This window comes from Hibiscus syriacus, unplaced genomic scaffold (genome assembly GCF_006381635.1).
Source record: "Hibiscus syriacus cultivar Baekdansim isolate YM2019G1 unplaced genomic scaffold, ASM638163v2 tig00112249_pilon, whole genome shotgun sequence".
In the NCBI taxonomy this organism is placed as follows: domain Eukaryota; kingdom Viridiplantae; phylum Streptophyta; class Magnoliopsida; order Malvales; family Malvaceae; genus Hibiscus; species Hibiscus syriacus.
Window position 1 is genome coordinate 1,907,573 of NW_024063281.1, and position 16,324 is coordinate 1,923,896.

Sequence of the window (16,324 nt, forward strand, 5' to 3'; positions counted from 1 at the left end):
GTACATATATGACAGAAGTATGCATGTTTGATTTTAGTTTCATTATTAAATTGCTTTTGTAGTATTTTGATTGTTATTAACGGTAATTTTTTATTTAAATTTAAGTCGAATGCATTGAGTATGTTTATTACTTAAAAAATTGTGATTCTTTAAAATTTTGAGTTTAAAAAGAAAATTACATTAAGAAATCCTGAGTATATTATAAATTTCTAAATATAATTTTACTATTTGATTAATTTATATTGAGTATGCATTGTATGTTCATTAATGTAAACCTTTTGAATGTTTTTTTCTTTTAATAAGATGGAATTTTTAAAATAATAATAATAATAATAATTTGAGGGTTGTAGGTTGGAGAAACATACAACGGCTTCTAATTTGAAGGTTGGAGAGTTATATACAATTTTAAGTATTATATTAAAAAAATATATAAGATATATTTTTAAGGTAATTTGGGTGGAAAAAGTAAAAAAAAAAGAGCTTTTTTTTATAATTTTGAAAAAAGAATAAAATTGATGTGGGTGATAAAATTATTTAGAACATGAAAATATCAACAACATGGGTATGTTATTAACGGTTATTTTAAAATTTTCTAATTAAAATGAATAATTGTGATTAAGGTGGATTTTAGCAAGACGACGATATTTAGATTTTGACGTTATAAATAAAATGAATTGAGTTGAAATAATCACTCCTATAATAAACTTATGTAATATATAATTTGAATTAATCAATAAATAAATAAGATATACTAGTTTAATTCGTTTCCTTTGCCTAATTAAAATAAATTACTTTACTTAGCTATTTCCATCACTTGAAATGTTTTTTTATTAAGCTAAAGTAGCATATGTTCTAAATAATTTTAATTATTTAATAATAAATGTTCAATTACACATACTACAGTTGTTGATGCTTAAATTTAAAACTTCTAAGAATAATAATCATTCCTTTAACTACTGTTGTAATTTGGTCAGTGTCTCATCACTTGAAATGTTAACAATATATAAACAACGAAAGCATTAATTATTGCATTCTTTAGCAAAGATTAATTAATTATTTTGGAAGCAAATCTTGGATTATTCACATGTCGTGGTGGGTTTTGGACTTACTTACTTGGGAGATCTCCATTAACAAGAAAACATGCACAAACACAACAAATTATTATTATTATTATTATTATATATATATATATAGTGGAAAGTGTATGCTTTACTGAAAAGCACAACGAAGCCTCTTCCTATACGTGCAGAGTGTTTGAACAGTGGCAGCTTTTGCGCATGTCTCTCTCTCTCCGCACAAAAAACCAGACGATCATACCAAACATTTTCATAAAAATCAACCTCATGAACCCTAAAATCAAAGCACGACTCCAATAAAATAATCCAACAAACCAAGCGGGAAAAAACAAAAACAAAAATTGTTAATGAATTCTGGGTTCATCTGTTTATTCCTATATATATATGTGTAACACACGAGCTACTGTGTTTTCAGTTCAGATTCAGAACTGCAGAAAAAAGAAACAAATAGATTTTAGGGTTTGGAAAATGGAAGAAGGGTTGTCGGGTTTCTGCATTAAAGGGAGTGTTCGTGGCAGTGGGAACAACAATGGAGGCGGTGGAACAAAGTGTGGTAGATGGAACCCTTCGACCGAGCAGGTTAAGGTTTTAACCGAACTATTCCGGTCGGGACTTCGAACACCCAGCACCGATCAAATCCAGAAGATTTCAACTCAGCTTAGCTTTTATGGGAAGATCGAGAGCAAGAACGTGTTTTATTGGTTCCAGAATCACAAGGCTAGGGAAAGACAAAAGCGTCGAAAGGTCTCCGTTGATGAAAACGACAACATCAATAACATCAACAACATCAACACCAAGATCTCTTCTTCAAAACGTAGGTTTTGTCTTAAAAAGAATTTAGGGTTTTTCTGTGCATGTAAACTTTCGTTGGATTTGATGCTTTCTTGATTGATTTTTGCAGGTTCTTTTGAGGTTAAGGAATATCAGCCAGACCAAAGGGTTATCGAGACCCTACAACTGTTCCCATTAAATTCCTTTGACGAAAACGAGCAGGAAAAGCTGATATTCCATGCAAATGAATGTAGGGAAACTTCATCATTTTATACAATCAATAACCCAGAAATGGATCATCCACCGCTGGATCTTCGCTTAAGTTCCCTGTAGGCCGGTTTAGTTTAGCCATGATGAAACTAGGGTATTGTAGTTGAAAATTTCACCTTTTAATGGTGATTTATCCTTTTTTTCTTTAAAAAAACTTTGTTAAATATTGGAAATTATATCTATGCTTCGACATTCCTCCTCTATATGTTCCTAAAAAGATTTTAGTTTTCTTATTCTCCATGTTTTACAATGTTTGATTTGGTTTCCAATGAAATTAATTGCTTGGAATTGAAATTTGCTTCATCTCATATAACATGTTTGTCTCCTTCCTTGAAATCCATAAAAAAATGCAGGCTGTGAGAATAGATTCTGCCTTGGTTCTGCTTCCACTCTTTGAATTTCATGCGTGTGAATATAAATAAACTCATGGATTGTCCTTGATGTTCTAATAGTTTACTTCATTAACTTTATAAATAAGATTATGATTGTGAAAGTATCAAATGTGTTTTCTTTTAACATATATATATATATATATATATATATATATATATACACGGACGAACATAGAATTTTTTATGTTAGGGGTGAACTTTTAAAATTTTAGAAAGAACAAACTTTTAAAATTTCAAGGACGAAAATAAATTTTCAATAGAAAATACATAAAAAATCTAAAATATATATAATAATTTTAAATTTTTAGGGAATGACTACCCATAGCCGCCTCGATCCATCCCATATATACAACATACAAAGTTGAGGTATGATTTGGTCAATTTCATTCAATATTAATCTATATTGATCTACATCATACAAGATTTTAATATTTTAAATTATTTCTTAATTTATTATCTTAATTTTTTTGGATTTAAATTTAAAAATACAATATAATCATTTAATTAAACATGAACCAAATGATCTCGGTAGTAAAGAAATTATTGTTATTCTGTAAGATTCCGAGTTCAAAGAGCAAGAATGTCAGGTGTATAGCGCCTTGTACTTAATCTAAATTAATAAAAAATATTAAATTATTAAATATAATTAATATTTTTAAGTTTTATATTTTTATTTAGATATTTTAAGTATGGAATTGAAGGAAATTTATATTATATAAAAAATGACGATAAATATATCAAACGATACACCCAAATACAATTAGATATTTTAAGTGTATTTTGGTCGGAGTTTGACAGGAGCAGATGTGTTGTCGTTACTTCTGGTTTCTTGGCAAGATTTCAGCTAATTGGTGTAGCTTGTGTATTGGAGCTGTGTAAGTTCAGGATGCAAGACCATTTTGAGTTGTTGGAGTAAGAGTGCGTTAGTATTTTAAAACATATTTGGTTGATTCAGTTGAGTGTTGAGGGGTGATCTTGTATGGATTTTGCTTGTGGTTTGGTGTAAGTTGTCAAACATGTAATTTTGTTGGTTTCATGGTTTCGCTTTTGTCGTCCGGTTGAATGTACTTTTTTCATCCATATAAATTTAGGGAGGTTTTTAACGAGGCATTCTTCCCGGTTAATTATTAATAGATTAATTTACCTCTGAGAAAAAATATTTTATTCATTTGTATCATCATTAATAATAAAGTGAATATTTTAATATTTTAAATTATATCTCAAATTTTTATTTTTTTGAATTAAATTTAAAAATACAATATAATCATTTAATTAAGCATGAACCAAGTAACCTCGGTAGTAAAGAAATTGTTATTAATTGAGATTCCGAGTTCAAACACCAAAAATGTCAGAGATATCAGTTACGTTTTGTACTTAACCTAAATTAATAAAAAAAATATTAAACTATTAAATATTAACCATTTTGAGTTGTTGGAGTACGAGTGCGTTAGTATTTTAAAACATATTTGGTTGATTCAGTTGAGTGTTGAGGGGTGATCTTGTATGGATTTTGCTTGTGGTTTGGTGTAAGTTGTCAAACATGTAATTTTGTTGGTTTCATGGCTTCGCTTTTGTCGTCTGGCTGAATGTACTTTTGTCGTCTATATAAATTTATGGAGGTTGTTAACGAGATATTATTCCCAGTTAATTATTAATAGATTAATTTACATAAATTTATTTATTTTGATAATATATTTTGATAATATATATCTTATTTAGGATTTAGATGTTTAGATTTTAGAGTTTTATAATTATTTTAGATGAAGATTATTATGGACATCCAATTAAGCCCAAAAGTGTTGCCCAGTTCCATTTCAAGCTAATCACAAAGGACCCAGTTTTGGGAGAATATCCAAAATCTTGATTCCATTTGGTCCCATATTTAGGGGGTGTTCAAATGGGTAATTCAGTTAATTGATCGAATCGAAATATCCAAAATTTTCCCATTAATTATTAATTGAACTGATTTTTTTCCAAAAATAAATTAATTGAATCGAATTAAGTTCGGTTAAATGATCAGTTAACCGAAATTTATAAATAATATATATTAAATATTTAATATTTTTGGTTTACTCGGTTAATTTGGTTAAAACTGAGTTTAAACACTCCTAAAGTTAAATAATATATAATATATTAAATACTTAATAATTTCGGTTAATTCTGTTTATTAATTAATTTCGAACTGAATTAATCAAAACTGAAATTTGAAAAAAAAACCCATTAACTATCAATCGAATTCAAAATTAACCCACCGAAATTTCGGTTTAACCAATTAATTCGGTTTTAACCGAATACTAAACACCCTTCCCATAACACAAGTGGCAATGTTTTGTGTCATAAAGTGATGAACCTTTTTGAACAATATTTGGGAAATTATTGGTAATATTTGTGGTGATTAGACATTGCTAGTGGGCCCAAACCAATACATTATGCCATGTGCCATTTGACCATACACTTGTTGGTACCAAAATGCTGAGGTTATTGCAAGGTTCCCTTTTAAGTCTTTTTGTGAATTAGTGAATGAATGCAACATCTTTAATTTGGGATTTGAGAATTAAGATTCAATGAACACACCTAGGGATTATTATCATTCAAGCTTTTAAATATTTGCTTCAATTTGGATGTATAACTAAACATAAATATCACCTAATTTGATCCAAACACTATTTTTTAAAAAAATATATTTCTATTTAAAATTTATTGATCATATCTGTGGTCGTTTGCCATTGCTAGGAGCCTAAACCAATACATTGTGTGTCATGTGCCATTTGATGAGACACTTGTTGGTACCAAAATGCTGACTTCATTGCAAGGTTCCTTTTTCAAGTCTGTATGTGAATTAGTGAATGAACGCAACTTTAATTTGGGATTTGATTATTGAGATTCATTCAACTCTCGGTTTGAATATATATGGGTTATGATTTATTTATACCTAGAGTAAAATTAAGAGTTTTATATTTTTATAGGATCATTGGATTGAGAGAAATCAAAGGTTGAGATTAATTTATTGTTTTTTTTCAAGTGAATGTCTTCTCATTTTCCACTAATCGAACGGTCCTAAAAAGGTATAAAACTCTTTTATATATATATATATAAGATCTACTTACACTATGTAAAACTCTTTTAGTTTTACACTATTTTAAGATCGATAGATGAGGGAAATTAAAGGTTAACTCCTTGTTTTTTTCCAGTGTGGAAAAACCTATGTGGTCCTTCGGGACAAACCTATGTGGTCCTTCGGGACAATTATGTGGCACTTCGATGCAATTTATGTGAGTTGTGGTGACAACAATAGTGCACAACCTCAATGTACTCACATACCTTGAGTTCTCAGTATTATGCGTTGGGCCAATTAAACAAATGGATATTAAATGAAAAGTTTATATTAATGACATGAAAGATATAATAAAAAATGAAATGAGTATAAATTCATCAGTGGTTAATAAGATATGTTGTAAGTTATAAGACTTGTGGTATTTTGTAAGTTAACATTTCTTTTGTAAATTAACAATAAATGTTTTATATTACTCATAATGTCTCACTAAGTCGATGACTTAGCGTGTGAGTGTTTTCACACGTACGTTCAAAGTCATGCGAGGAGTTAGCAAGGGGCATAACAACATATCCTCGGAAATTATCAAATCAGAGAAACGTGAAATGTATGTGATTGTATTATAGAAATGTTGTTGGCATGTACTATAATTGTAAAGTATAGATGCTCTGATATGTGTTTTAATTATGCTTTATTAAGTTTTGTTTTCCTTGTGAGGTTTTAATCGTATTCATAAATCTTTTCAAAAAGTTTGAAAAGTCAATGTGACACCTCGGATTCGTATCCGGGTCGGATACGGGTCAGGGGTGTTACAAAATTAGTCAACCGTTACTTAAACCCTCCCAATTTTTTTCTCTTATTCTTACACAAGAATCATTTATATTAGTTCAAAGATAACTCTCAACCTTTTCACATTGAACGTTCACATCCCTAGTATTTATGGTGCTCGAACCCGAATACTCAAGAGATAACAACAATTCTAGTACTATAGAGGTCACTTGATTCGTGCTTGAATAAATTATTTATATAATTATTAAGACTAATGTTGGCATACTTGTATTTTGGAAATATATTATGGTATGGTTGAGGTTTTGGGGTTGAATTTCATTTTATATAAATTATATATGAATTTTTAAATAAAATTCTTTATGATTTCAAATCAATTTTTATATTATCATAATTAATCTAAATCATTGAAGTTTTCGTTGTTTATTTTTTTTGAATTAATCACTGGTATCCGATCTATTGACCGACTAATTCAGATCAGGTACTGCAGAGGCGAGGGCGACCCTCCCAACCCAGTTTGCTCCATTCGTAAACGTCAGGATTTGAACCCCTGAACTTGCTTAAGGGACCTAGTGCCTCATCCCAATAGATCAACTTGTTGTTTATTAATTCCAAAGTATATTGATGATGTGATGGCAATGCAATTCTCAAAATCCCAATGATCTTTACCATTATTTTGTTTAATGTTCAAGTTATTATTAATTTAAGCTAATTAATTAATTAATGATTTTGACTGTACAAGTTTGCTGTTAATTTGAGCAAGCTTGAATTGCTAGTGGGTAATGAAAGAATTCTGGAATTTGAAGTAAGCTTTAGCTGGTTGAGGAATATAGCACTAATTTTTAAAGTTTGAGGGCAAGGCTAGAGGTTATGATTTGATTTTATTTGATTTAATAGATTTAGATTTAGAGGGAAAATGTTTTGATTAAATTCGATTCGAGATAATAATATAATCTTTTTACTCGAAAAATATGATTCTATTAAAGATTTAATCGAATAATCCCAAAACTTAAGTTGTGTTCCTTGTTGAAAACCTAATTTAAATGGAGGAAAAAGAGTACAACACAACCTAGAAAAAGCTACAACTAAAAAAAAAGACAAAATCTACAACCATCGATCAAAACAAATAAGACACCCTGAGACACCCAATTCAAGTTGCCAACAATGAAAATCACTACAACCAACAAATCAACAATTACAATCATACACTAGGGAACTTAAAGGACAAAGAACTATCGAGATTTGGGCTCTGAAGTATGGCTTGTTCGAGTTGTATATGATATAGGTATGACGTATTTTTTTTCCTCCATGTAGGATTAAGGAAGTTTTTTGATGAGGCACATATCTTTTGTCATGTTTTGTATGTGTTCTCAATTAATAACATGCAAAACTCGCCCTTTCAAAACAAAGGCGGATTTTTATCTCAAAATTTAAACTAGATTTTGAACTGGACGGGACATTTCTAAATTTGAGTCGAATTGGGTTGGATTCGGGTGAAGAGCTATGTTTTTATTGTCAGATTAGATTGATAAAAAAAATTAATCCAATTCAACTTGTCATCATCTCTAAATAAGAAACTACCTTAAAGGTCCAGAGTTCGATCACCTACATTTGTAAGGGGTGTGCATTGTCAATGATTAAAAAGATTATAAATAGATACTACCTTGACCCAACTACTCGAATTTAGGACGATAATAACATTTTATTTTACTACTAAGGTCATTCGATGAATTCCCCTCTATTATAAATTTATTGTATAAGAATAGTATTTTAACAAATTAGATCTTCAAATCCTAAATATTTTCCATTTCTCTTGTTTTCATATAAAACAAAGATAATTAGATATCCCAAGGGGATGAGAATTTTACTTCAAATCTCAGGAATCTATCAAAGGCAATGGAAATATTGGATTTATGCATAAGAAAAGCCCACATATGCGAGATTTGCATGTCTCTCCTCCATCATCCAATCCATAACCCAAATCTCTTCTTATTTGTCATTTAGTTTTTAGATTTCACTCATATATATTCTTTTGATGATATCGGATATAAATGACTCAAATTTAAAATGATATATATATATATATACACACACAAATAGAATTAGCTAATTTTATTTTTAAAAAATCAAAATTTCAATGAAAAATTTAAAATTATAAGCGTAAACTAAACACATAATTAGAACGCTTTTCTATAACTATTATACAAGAAACTAGCAACTTGTGTTCATACAAGGACAATAATGTATACATGAATAAATGTCAAGTGTGTGTATATATAATATTTTTAAAGAATTGATTTGAATCTTTTATTTTGAATAATAATAATAATTTGGCTTAGAATAACCTGTCCAATCTCAATAAAATCCTCAAGATTCTACGACAAAATAAAAACATTTCCATGCAAAAATACTAAGAATCTCAGTTGTTTTTCAGCTAATCATGAACTGTCTCTTCTGATTTTAATCAAAATTTTAATAATATTATGATAATAACGATAGCTTATACAGTTGAAAGTCGGTTAATTAAGTACGAAAGAATCTCTACAAAACCGACATTTCTGATTTGTCGGCGTCTGAGATTATTATTTAGTATTTTTATTATAATTTGTTTTTTAATAATTCTTTAATTTGAGTACAATTACATGTCTGTAGCTTACTTAATTGTTTGACTTATATTAATTATTATTTTAATTCTAATTATACACAAAAATGGACTTGAAAATTTTCCACGTGTATGACAGTACAGTGGAGAAATGGCTAAGATAATGTAAGTGAGATTTTTTAATTTTCAATATAGTCTATTTCGGGGATTATTCCCCTATCTAAGGTGAATTGAACAGTATCAACCCAAAAATGCTAGGTGTTCAACGTGTCTTCAAGTTAAATATGAAGATTCCACGACTGCATGACGTCTTCAGGTAAATGATGGAAACTCCATGACTGCATAGTGTCTTCAGACAAATTGAGAAGACCCTAGGAGTGTACGGCGTCTTTAAATCAATAAAAAACCATAATTCATGAAATAATATGGTGGATGCCTTATATGGGGAAATTATTTTTCCCACAACCCTATGGGCGAGGAAGCCACAGTTCAGTATATACGGACCATGGAGAATTACATTTGTTTTAATTAATTAATTTTGTTAATTTATTGTTTCAGTGCATTTAAGTGAGTGTTGTTGCAGCGAACCTAACGGGAAGACAGTTCAAGAACAACCCTGGTCAGTGAACAATTAATCTGGGTACATTCAGGTATCTGCTGGAATTTTCAATTAAGGTTCAAGTAAGAAAATTTAAATGTTTCTCTTCATGATAATTTTAAAATGTCAAAATTTAAATTTAGTTACGGTTCATGTGAGAAAATTTTGTTAAATTATGAAAAAATCAGAACATCTATATATACCAGTTCTGTTTGATATCGCTTAAGCAAGTTCTCGAGTTCAAGTCCTCGTGTATGCAAAAAGTCTATGTTGGGAGAATCACCCATCAAAGTCAGGTATGTGACGCGGATTAGTCCAGATTTATAAAGAAGAAAACTTGGAACCGAGAGGGCAACCAAAAAAATTTAGTTGGTTTCAATAATGAAGGAAATTACATTTCCTATTAAATAATATAAATTCGAGTAGGGTTATTTATAACATATCTATAGATTTTGCAACCATTTAAGGAAGTCCTTTTATTAGTACCATTTCTTGGAAATATATGAGCATTGTCAAGTTTACTTGGAAAACTACACTTCATTTTTTTTAGTAGTATTTGTACATTTGATTCTATGAAGAAAGGTTTAAAAAGAAAAGAAAACAAAGAACAATTCAACGGATAGGTACACATTTCTTCTTTATTATACAAATTCAGCCTTGGTTTTATCTTTTAATATATGAAAAAGAAAATTAGCTGACCCTATTCCCATATGTAATGGGGTAAAGGAGAGGTAGGGTAGTAAGCTGACCCCAACGCCAGGTTGAGAGCAACTTCCGTGGAAGACGTCCAACAGAATTATGAATTGCTCATCGTGGGACTCGATCTCACTACCACAAGGTTAAGAGCCTTGAGCTCTACCAACTGAGCTAGGCGGACAATTCTATCTTTTAATATATGAATTATTCGGAAACCACTTGCAACCTTTCAAATCAAAAGTTGGAATCAATACTAACAACCAATTGGTCTATTGCGATGAGACACTGGATCCTTTAAACATGGTTAGAGGTTCGAATCATAGCGATTGCGAACGAAGTAAACTGGGTTGGAGAGTCACTCTTGCCGCTAGAGCTGTAAATGAGATGAGACAGATTGCGAGCTACTCGAGATCGACTCTATCAAGGCTCGATAAATACTCAAATCGAATGGACTCGAGCTCTTAACGAGCTGAAAATGAGCTACTTGATATTCGACTCGAAAAGCTCGTGAGCAGCTCGAAAATATAATATATTTAGATTTTATTTTCTTTAAAAATAAATTATTAATAATACTAACATTTATGTATTGATTTTTTTTTTTAAAAATACAGTAAGATTTTCATGTATTTAAGGTTCAGGTTCGAGTTTGAGTTTGAGGCTTCAATCAAGTTAAATTTAATATTTTTTTCATTTCGAGCCTTTTCGAGCTGCTCACGAGCTTCAGTTCAGTATTTCGAGTTCGAGCTTGAAAATTTTAAACTCGCGAGTTTTCGAGTCGAGTCGAGCTCAATTTCAGAGTTTTCGAGTCGAGTCGAGCTCAACAATACTCAAGCTCCATTTCAGTATTTGTACATTTGATTCTATGAAGAAAGGTTAAAAAAGAAAAGAAAACAAAGAACAATTCAACGAATAGGTACACATTTCTTCTTTATTATACAAATTCAGCCTTAGTTTTATCTTTTAATATATGAATTATTCGGAAAACGACTTGCAACCTTTCAAATCAAAAGTTGGAATCAATACTAACAATCAATTGGTCTATTGCGATGAGACACTGGATCAATAAACTAGGTTGGGAGAGTCACTCTTTCCGCTGCAGTATTCAATCCAAATTAGTCGATCAATAAATCGAACGCCGATGGTAAATAAAGGTTGGAATCAATATTTAGGGTTCAAATCATACAAAGTTAATCCGGGGTTAAAAAGTTGCCACGTCAATAATAAAATACTAATTTAACATTAGTTAAGTCCTTTAACATTAGTTTGCTTCCACATTTGTGATTTTGTTTGCCTGAATGGTATTGTGTCAGTTTGGACGATTTGCTATGGTTACTCTTTTTCCTCCGCTCAAGTTTAGAATTTTTTTAATGATTTTGTTTTGTTTGTGTATCTTATTTTTTTAATTAAACTAAGATGATTACAAAATAGTATATATTCTAAATATTCTCAACCATTTGACAATAAACGTCCAATCACCCTACTACAGTCGCTAGTGCTCGAACCTGTGACCTCTAAGAACAACAACGGTTCCTTTAACAACTGAAGTAAATTGGTTTATACTGTTTGTATATCATAAAATACAATACAAAATACCCTTTTCAAAAAAAAGTTTATTCTTTTAATATATGATTTGGTGATCAAATTTAGTAGATGCATATTAAGAATTCAATAAAAAAATAATGACGCCAACATGGGATCATAATAAATGTATGAGCATTGTCAAGTTTATCTGGTAAACTACGCTTCATTTTTTATAGCATTGTCAAGTTTACTTGGTAAACTACGCTTCTTTATTATACAAATTAAGCATTAGTTTAATTTTTAATATATGGTTTAATCCAAAAACGATTTGCAACCTTTCAAGTCAAAGGTTGTCATGTCAATAATAAAAAATAAGTGAACTATCAGAGTCATTTCGAACATTTTCGGGATCCTGAACGAAACTAAAAAATTGGTCCTTATAGAATGAAAGTATATTGCATTACTTTGAACAATTAATCTAATGTTACATTAATAAAGCATAGGAAAATGACTAAATTAGGGGCCTAAATTATAAAAGTAAAAAGTGAGATTGAAAACAATTAAGGGTCTCAATTATAAAGATAAAAAGTTAGATTAAAAAAATTTAGGGGCCTCAATTATAGATATAAAAGTGAGATTAAAAATATTAGGGGCCTAAACTATAAAAGTAAAAGGGAATTGAAAAAAGAGGGGCATCAATTATAAAAGTTAAAAATGAGAATGAAAAAATTAAGGGCCTCAATTATAATGATTAAAAGTGAGATTGAAAAAAATTAAGAGCCTCAAAGTGAGATTAAAAAAGATAGGGGCCTAAATTATAAAAATTAAAAGTGGGATTGAAATGATTAGAGACCTCAATTATAAAGATAGAAAGTGATAATAAAAAAGATAGGGGCCTAAATTATAAAAATTAAAAGTGGGATTGAAATGATTAGAGACCTCAATTATAAAGATAGAAAGTGATATTAAAAAAGATAGGGGCCTAAATTATAAAAATTAAAAGTGGGTTTGTTTTATTACAGGATCATCCGATTGTAAGTCAAAGCTTAATACCTTCATATTAGCCAACTATCACAAGTTATTGAACAATTTTCCCATTTTATGTAGAAGTATCGCAAAAGTTTCCAGTTGCTCAAAATGGCATATCACTTTGTAAACGGCAAGCAATTTATAATGCAGAGCAAGTCGGACTCATCCTGCTTGATTTTAATCAAAGAACTTCTTTTTCTATTATAGACAATTAACTTGGAAGTTGTAAATTTTATTATTAACCAATGATAGCATAATCTTTATTCCTTTCATTATGTCTTATTTGTGTGGAGGGCCTATGCCTATACCACTAACAGGACTATTAACTTGCGGAGTTCTCGGAAATTACAGCAATGCTTCCAAACAGCAGAGGGTAGATACCTGCATGTAGAACGATTGCATATCATCCTTGATTGCTTCTTTGAGATCTTCCACATCCTCATCAGTAACAACGACATAGGTACTAGTGCCAGCAATGGCATGTTCAACGCCCTGCATAATGATATAACAGGAGATTAACTAATAATTTATTTGTGCAGGTCTCAGATGCAATAGAGAAGCCAATATATTGCTAAGTTTCAATCACCTGTGCAGCGGTCTTGGTACCCTGTGCCTCTTTTATCTCTTTGTGCTGCATATACGGCTCCCCAGTCCCTACAGTCATCCAACCAGAAAGTCCCATGAAGGTTGTTTCCTAGCCTTACCCTGTGGTAATATCCATTCGTATTAAGAGAAAACAAAGGACACCATCAAATCATATTAACATCCATAAGGAGCAATACATAGGATGTCAATACAAGAGATTTCTATAACCTTCAATATAACCTCCATCCAGACAGAGAGTTTAAACAGATATGAGAGAGGAAACCATACTTTCACTCGGATTTCCTTCATAGGGTGAGGTGTCCACGTTGCTCTTATATTGGTCACAATGGATCCCTGAAATAAGAAATAAATAATTGAGAATTTAACATCCACTAATCCCAAAATAATATCAGCGAAATGAGAAGCTTAAATGCTTACCTGCAAACCATAACCACAAACCACAATTTGATCTCCTTCATGGTGAACACCGTTAACCAATACTGCATCAATAGTTGTGAAATCAATCTCACCGTTAAATGCCCAAGACAATTTTTTTTTAAACAAAACTTTTAAATGCAATTATGTCACTCCGCCATTAATGACTTAACAGGACGATAACGTTGCAGCTGTGTGTCGTGACGTTGTTGATACTTTTTGATGCTTAAAAAGCCCAAAACAACGTCGTTTTGTTTATGAAAAACTATACTTTGAAATAGATTCAAACTAAAAACCTTTATGAAGTAAACTTAAGAATTTATTATAATTTTAACAAAATTAATATATATGTTGAATAGCACCGATTAAGTTATTTAACAAGAATAACAACATCGCTGTCATCAAAGTTGAACCTTGTAGGACAGCTTTGATAATGGTTTTTTCAAGAGAGTAGCTAGTGTTGATAATTGTACTTAAAAGTAAATGTTAGTATAAAATTGACAACATTAAATACTTGATGTTATAATGAGTCAAGGCTTAAAGTTTACTAATATCTGTTGTAGTTTACCCTTGCTTTTTTAAATCACAAAAATAACTTTGTGATGCACGCCTTTATATTTATTGAAACACAAAAATATGTTGGTAAAACTATAATAATTAATAAATAAACATGTTGTACCTAATTGTAGGAAAAAGAAAATTAAATAGGTTACCTATCAATTAATACATGTGATTTAAAGATTAAATTGAGTAACTTACGAAATCAGAAGGGCCAGACGAGAATTTAACCAAAATAAAAATATACTGCACAGATCATCATCAGGACCAACGACGTGGATGCTAGTGCCAACAACAACATGATCAATGCCCTGTATAATGATATAACAAGAGATTAACTAATACTAATTTATTTGTGCATTTATCAGATGTAATAGAGAAGCAAATGTATTTCTGATTTCCAATCACCTGTCTCCCTGTGCCGGTTTGATCCCCTTCTTGTTGTTTCTGCATCTGATATAACAAGAGATTAACTAATAATTTATTTGTGCAGTTATCAGATGTGATAGAGAAGCAAATGTATTTCTAAGTTCCAATCACCCGACCTGTGCCGCTTTGATCTCCTGACCCTGTGTCGCTTTGATCTCCTTGTGCTTGTTTCTGTAGCTGAATGGTGATGGGGTTCCATAGTATTAGCATCTCCTTGAGAATTAAAATTGAGGTTGGATTTATCACATCTCATAACATCAGTAATGGTGTAACTCTCTGCATCCACGTAAATTACATCAACTCCACATTTCTTCACCTTGATATGTTTTTCATTTTTAAAGAATGGGACGTAGAATTGAAACGATGCCTCCTCATAATTCTGGTCTTCTTTAACCATATCCTTCCCACATAGAATGAGAACATGATAACCCTTGCACTTATGAATATTCCTAGCATTTCCCCCGGAAAATAAGTAACTTTTGCACTTTTTAAAACCACTGTTGCCATCATTACCACTGGCGGCTAACAGTTTATATTCACAGATTAATGGTTGCCTTCTAGAGCTATCGTAGTCAGTGAGATCGACCACAAGACATATAACAAAAACTAATAATCTTCTCCCACTACTCCTCCTTGTGGCTATCTTCAAACTTAATGAAGAATTCCTGCTCTGATATTCAAATCTATCTGCTGAAATTTTTTTTTCCCGGAAAACAATATAACAAATTTGGTTCGGGACCAATCGAGAACTCATGATCATATCGTGATGCCCATTTCTTTGCTAGGAATTGAATTTGAAGTGTAACCCCCTAGACCCGGCCTATGCGTTTCGACTAAGTCTAGTGGATCACATTATGATTATTAAAGACATTTTTCGAAACCGTTATTCCATCAATATAAAATCATATTATAAATAACATGAAATTATAAACAAATTATACTATCAAAATCCAACTCGTAAATATAGTACCAATAAATAATAATTTAATTTAAAACATGTCTTCAAATTCAATATCACAATAAACCGAGCAGTATTAGCAAAAGAGTTATCATTATAAAATCCGATATTTTAAAATAAGGTCCATGTCACCAAAATAAAGTCAACTTGCCAGATAAAAACATTACAATCTGATTTACTTCAAGAGATATGTTGATCCTCCAAGTGCTCGAACCAAGGTATCTAACCAACAGTATCTGAAAGGGGAAAACATTTTCAAAAGGTGAGCTAGGCTCAGTGTGTCCCAACATTTCCATAAAATCACAATAGGTACAAATCATAGTCCAGTAATCTCACAAATTCGTAAAAGAGTTTAACTTTTTGAAAATCATAGTTTAAACCCTTTTCTGGTACACCATCAGTAGTTTCCAAAATTATTTTCCATATAGCTTACTTTATGCACATAGAAAAAAGAAAGCCGACTTAAGGATAGGCTCTGAAGCTTGTATCCTTAAGCCCAAGTCAATAAGTCCATATAGCTTACCCTAAGCACACAGCAAAGGAAAGCCGACCTAATGAAACATCTT

At 30.8% G+C, this 16,324-nt stretch overlaps 2 protein-coding genes across 2 annotated transcripts; one reads left to right on the top strand and one right to left on the bottom strand.

The window, feature by feature from the left end:
• Positions 1-1,544: 1,544 nt before the first annotated feature.
• On the top strand, positions 1,545-2,227 carry LOC120176533 (WUSCHEL-related homeobox 7-like). Its single transcript, XM_039182954.1, has 2 exons — positions 1,545-1,890; positions 1,978-2,227. The coding sequence occupies exons 1-2, from the start codon at positions 1,545-1,547 to the stop codon at positions 2,178-2,180; spliced, it is 549 nt and encodes a 182-aa protein (XP_039038885.1). The 3' UTR covers positions 2,181-2,227.
• A 10,833-nt stretch (positions 2,228-13,060) lies between these two features.
• LOC120176546 (eukaryotic translation initiation factor 5B-like) lies at positions 13,061-13,471 on the bottom strand. The gene is made up of 2 exons (XM_039182963.1): positions 13,380-13,471; positions 13,061-13,285 (listed from the first exon to the last, which is right to left on the bottom strand). Exons 1-2 carry the CDS (start codon positions 13,455-13,457, stop codon positions 13,139-13,141), a joined length of 225 nt encoding a protein of 74 aa, XP_039038894.1. The 5' UTR covers positions 13,458-13,471; the 3' UTR covers positions 13,061-13,138.
• Positions 13,472-16,324: the final 2,853 nt, after the last annotated feature.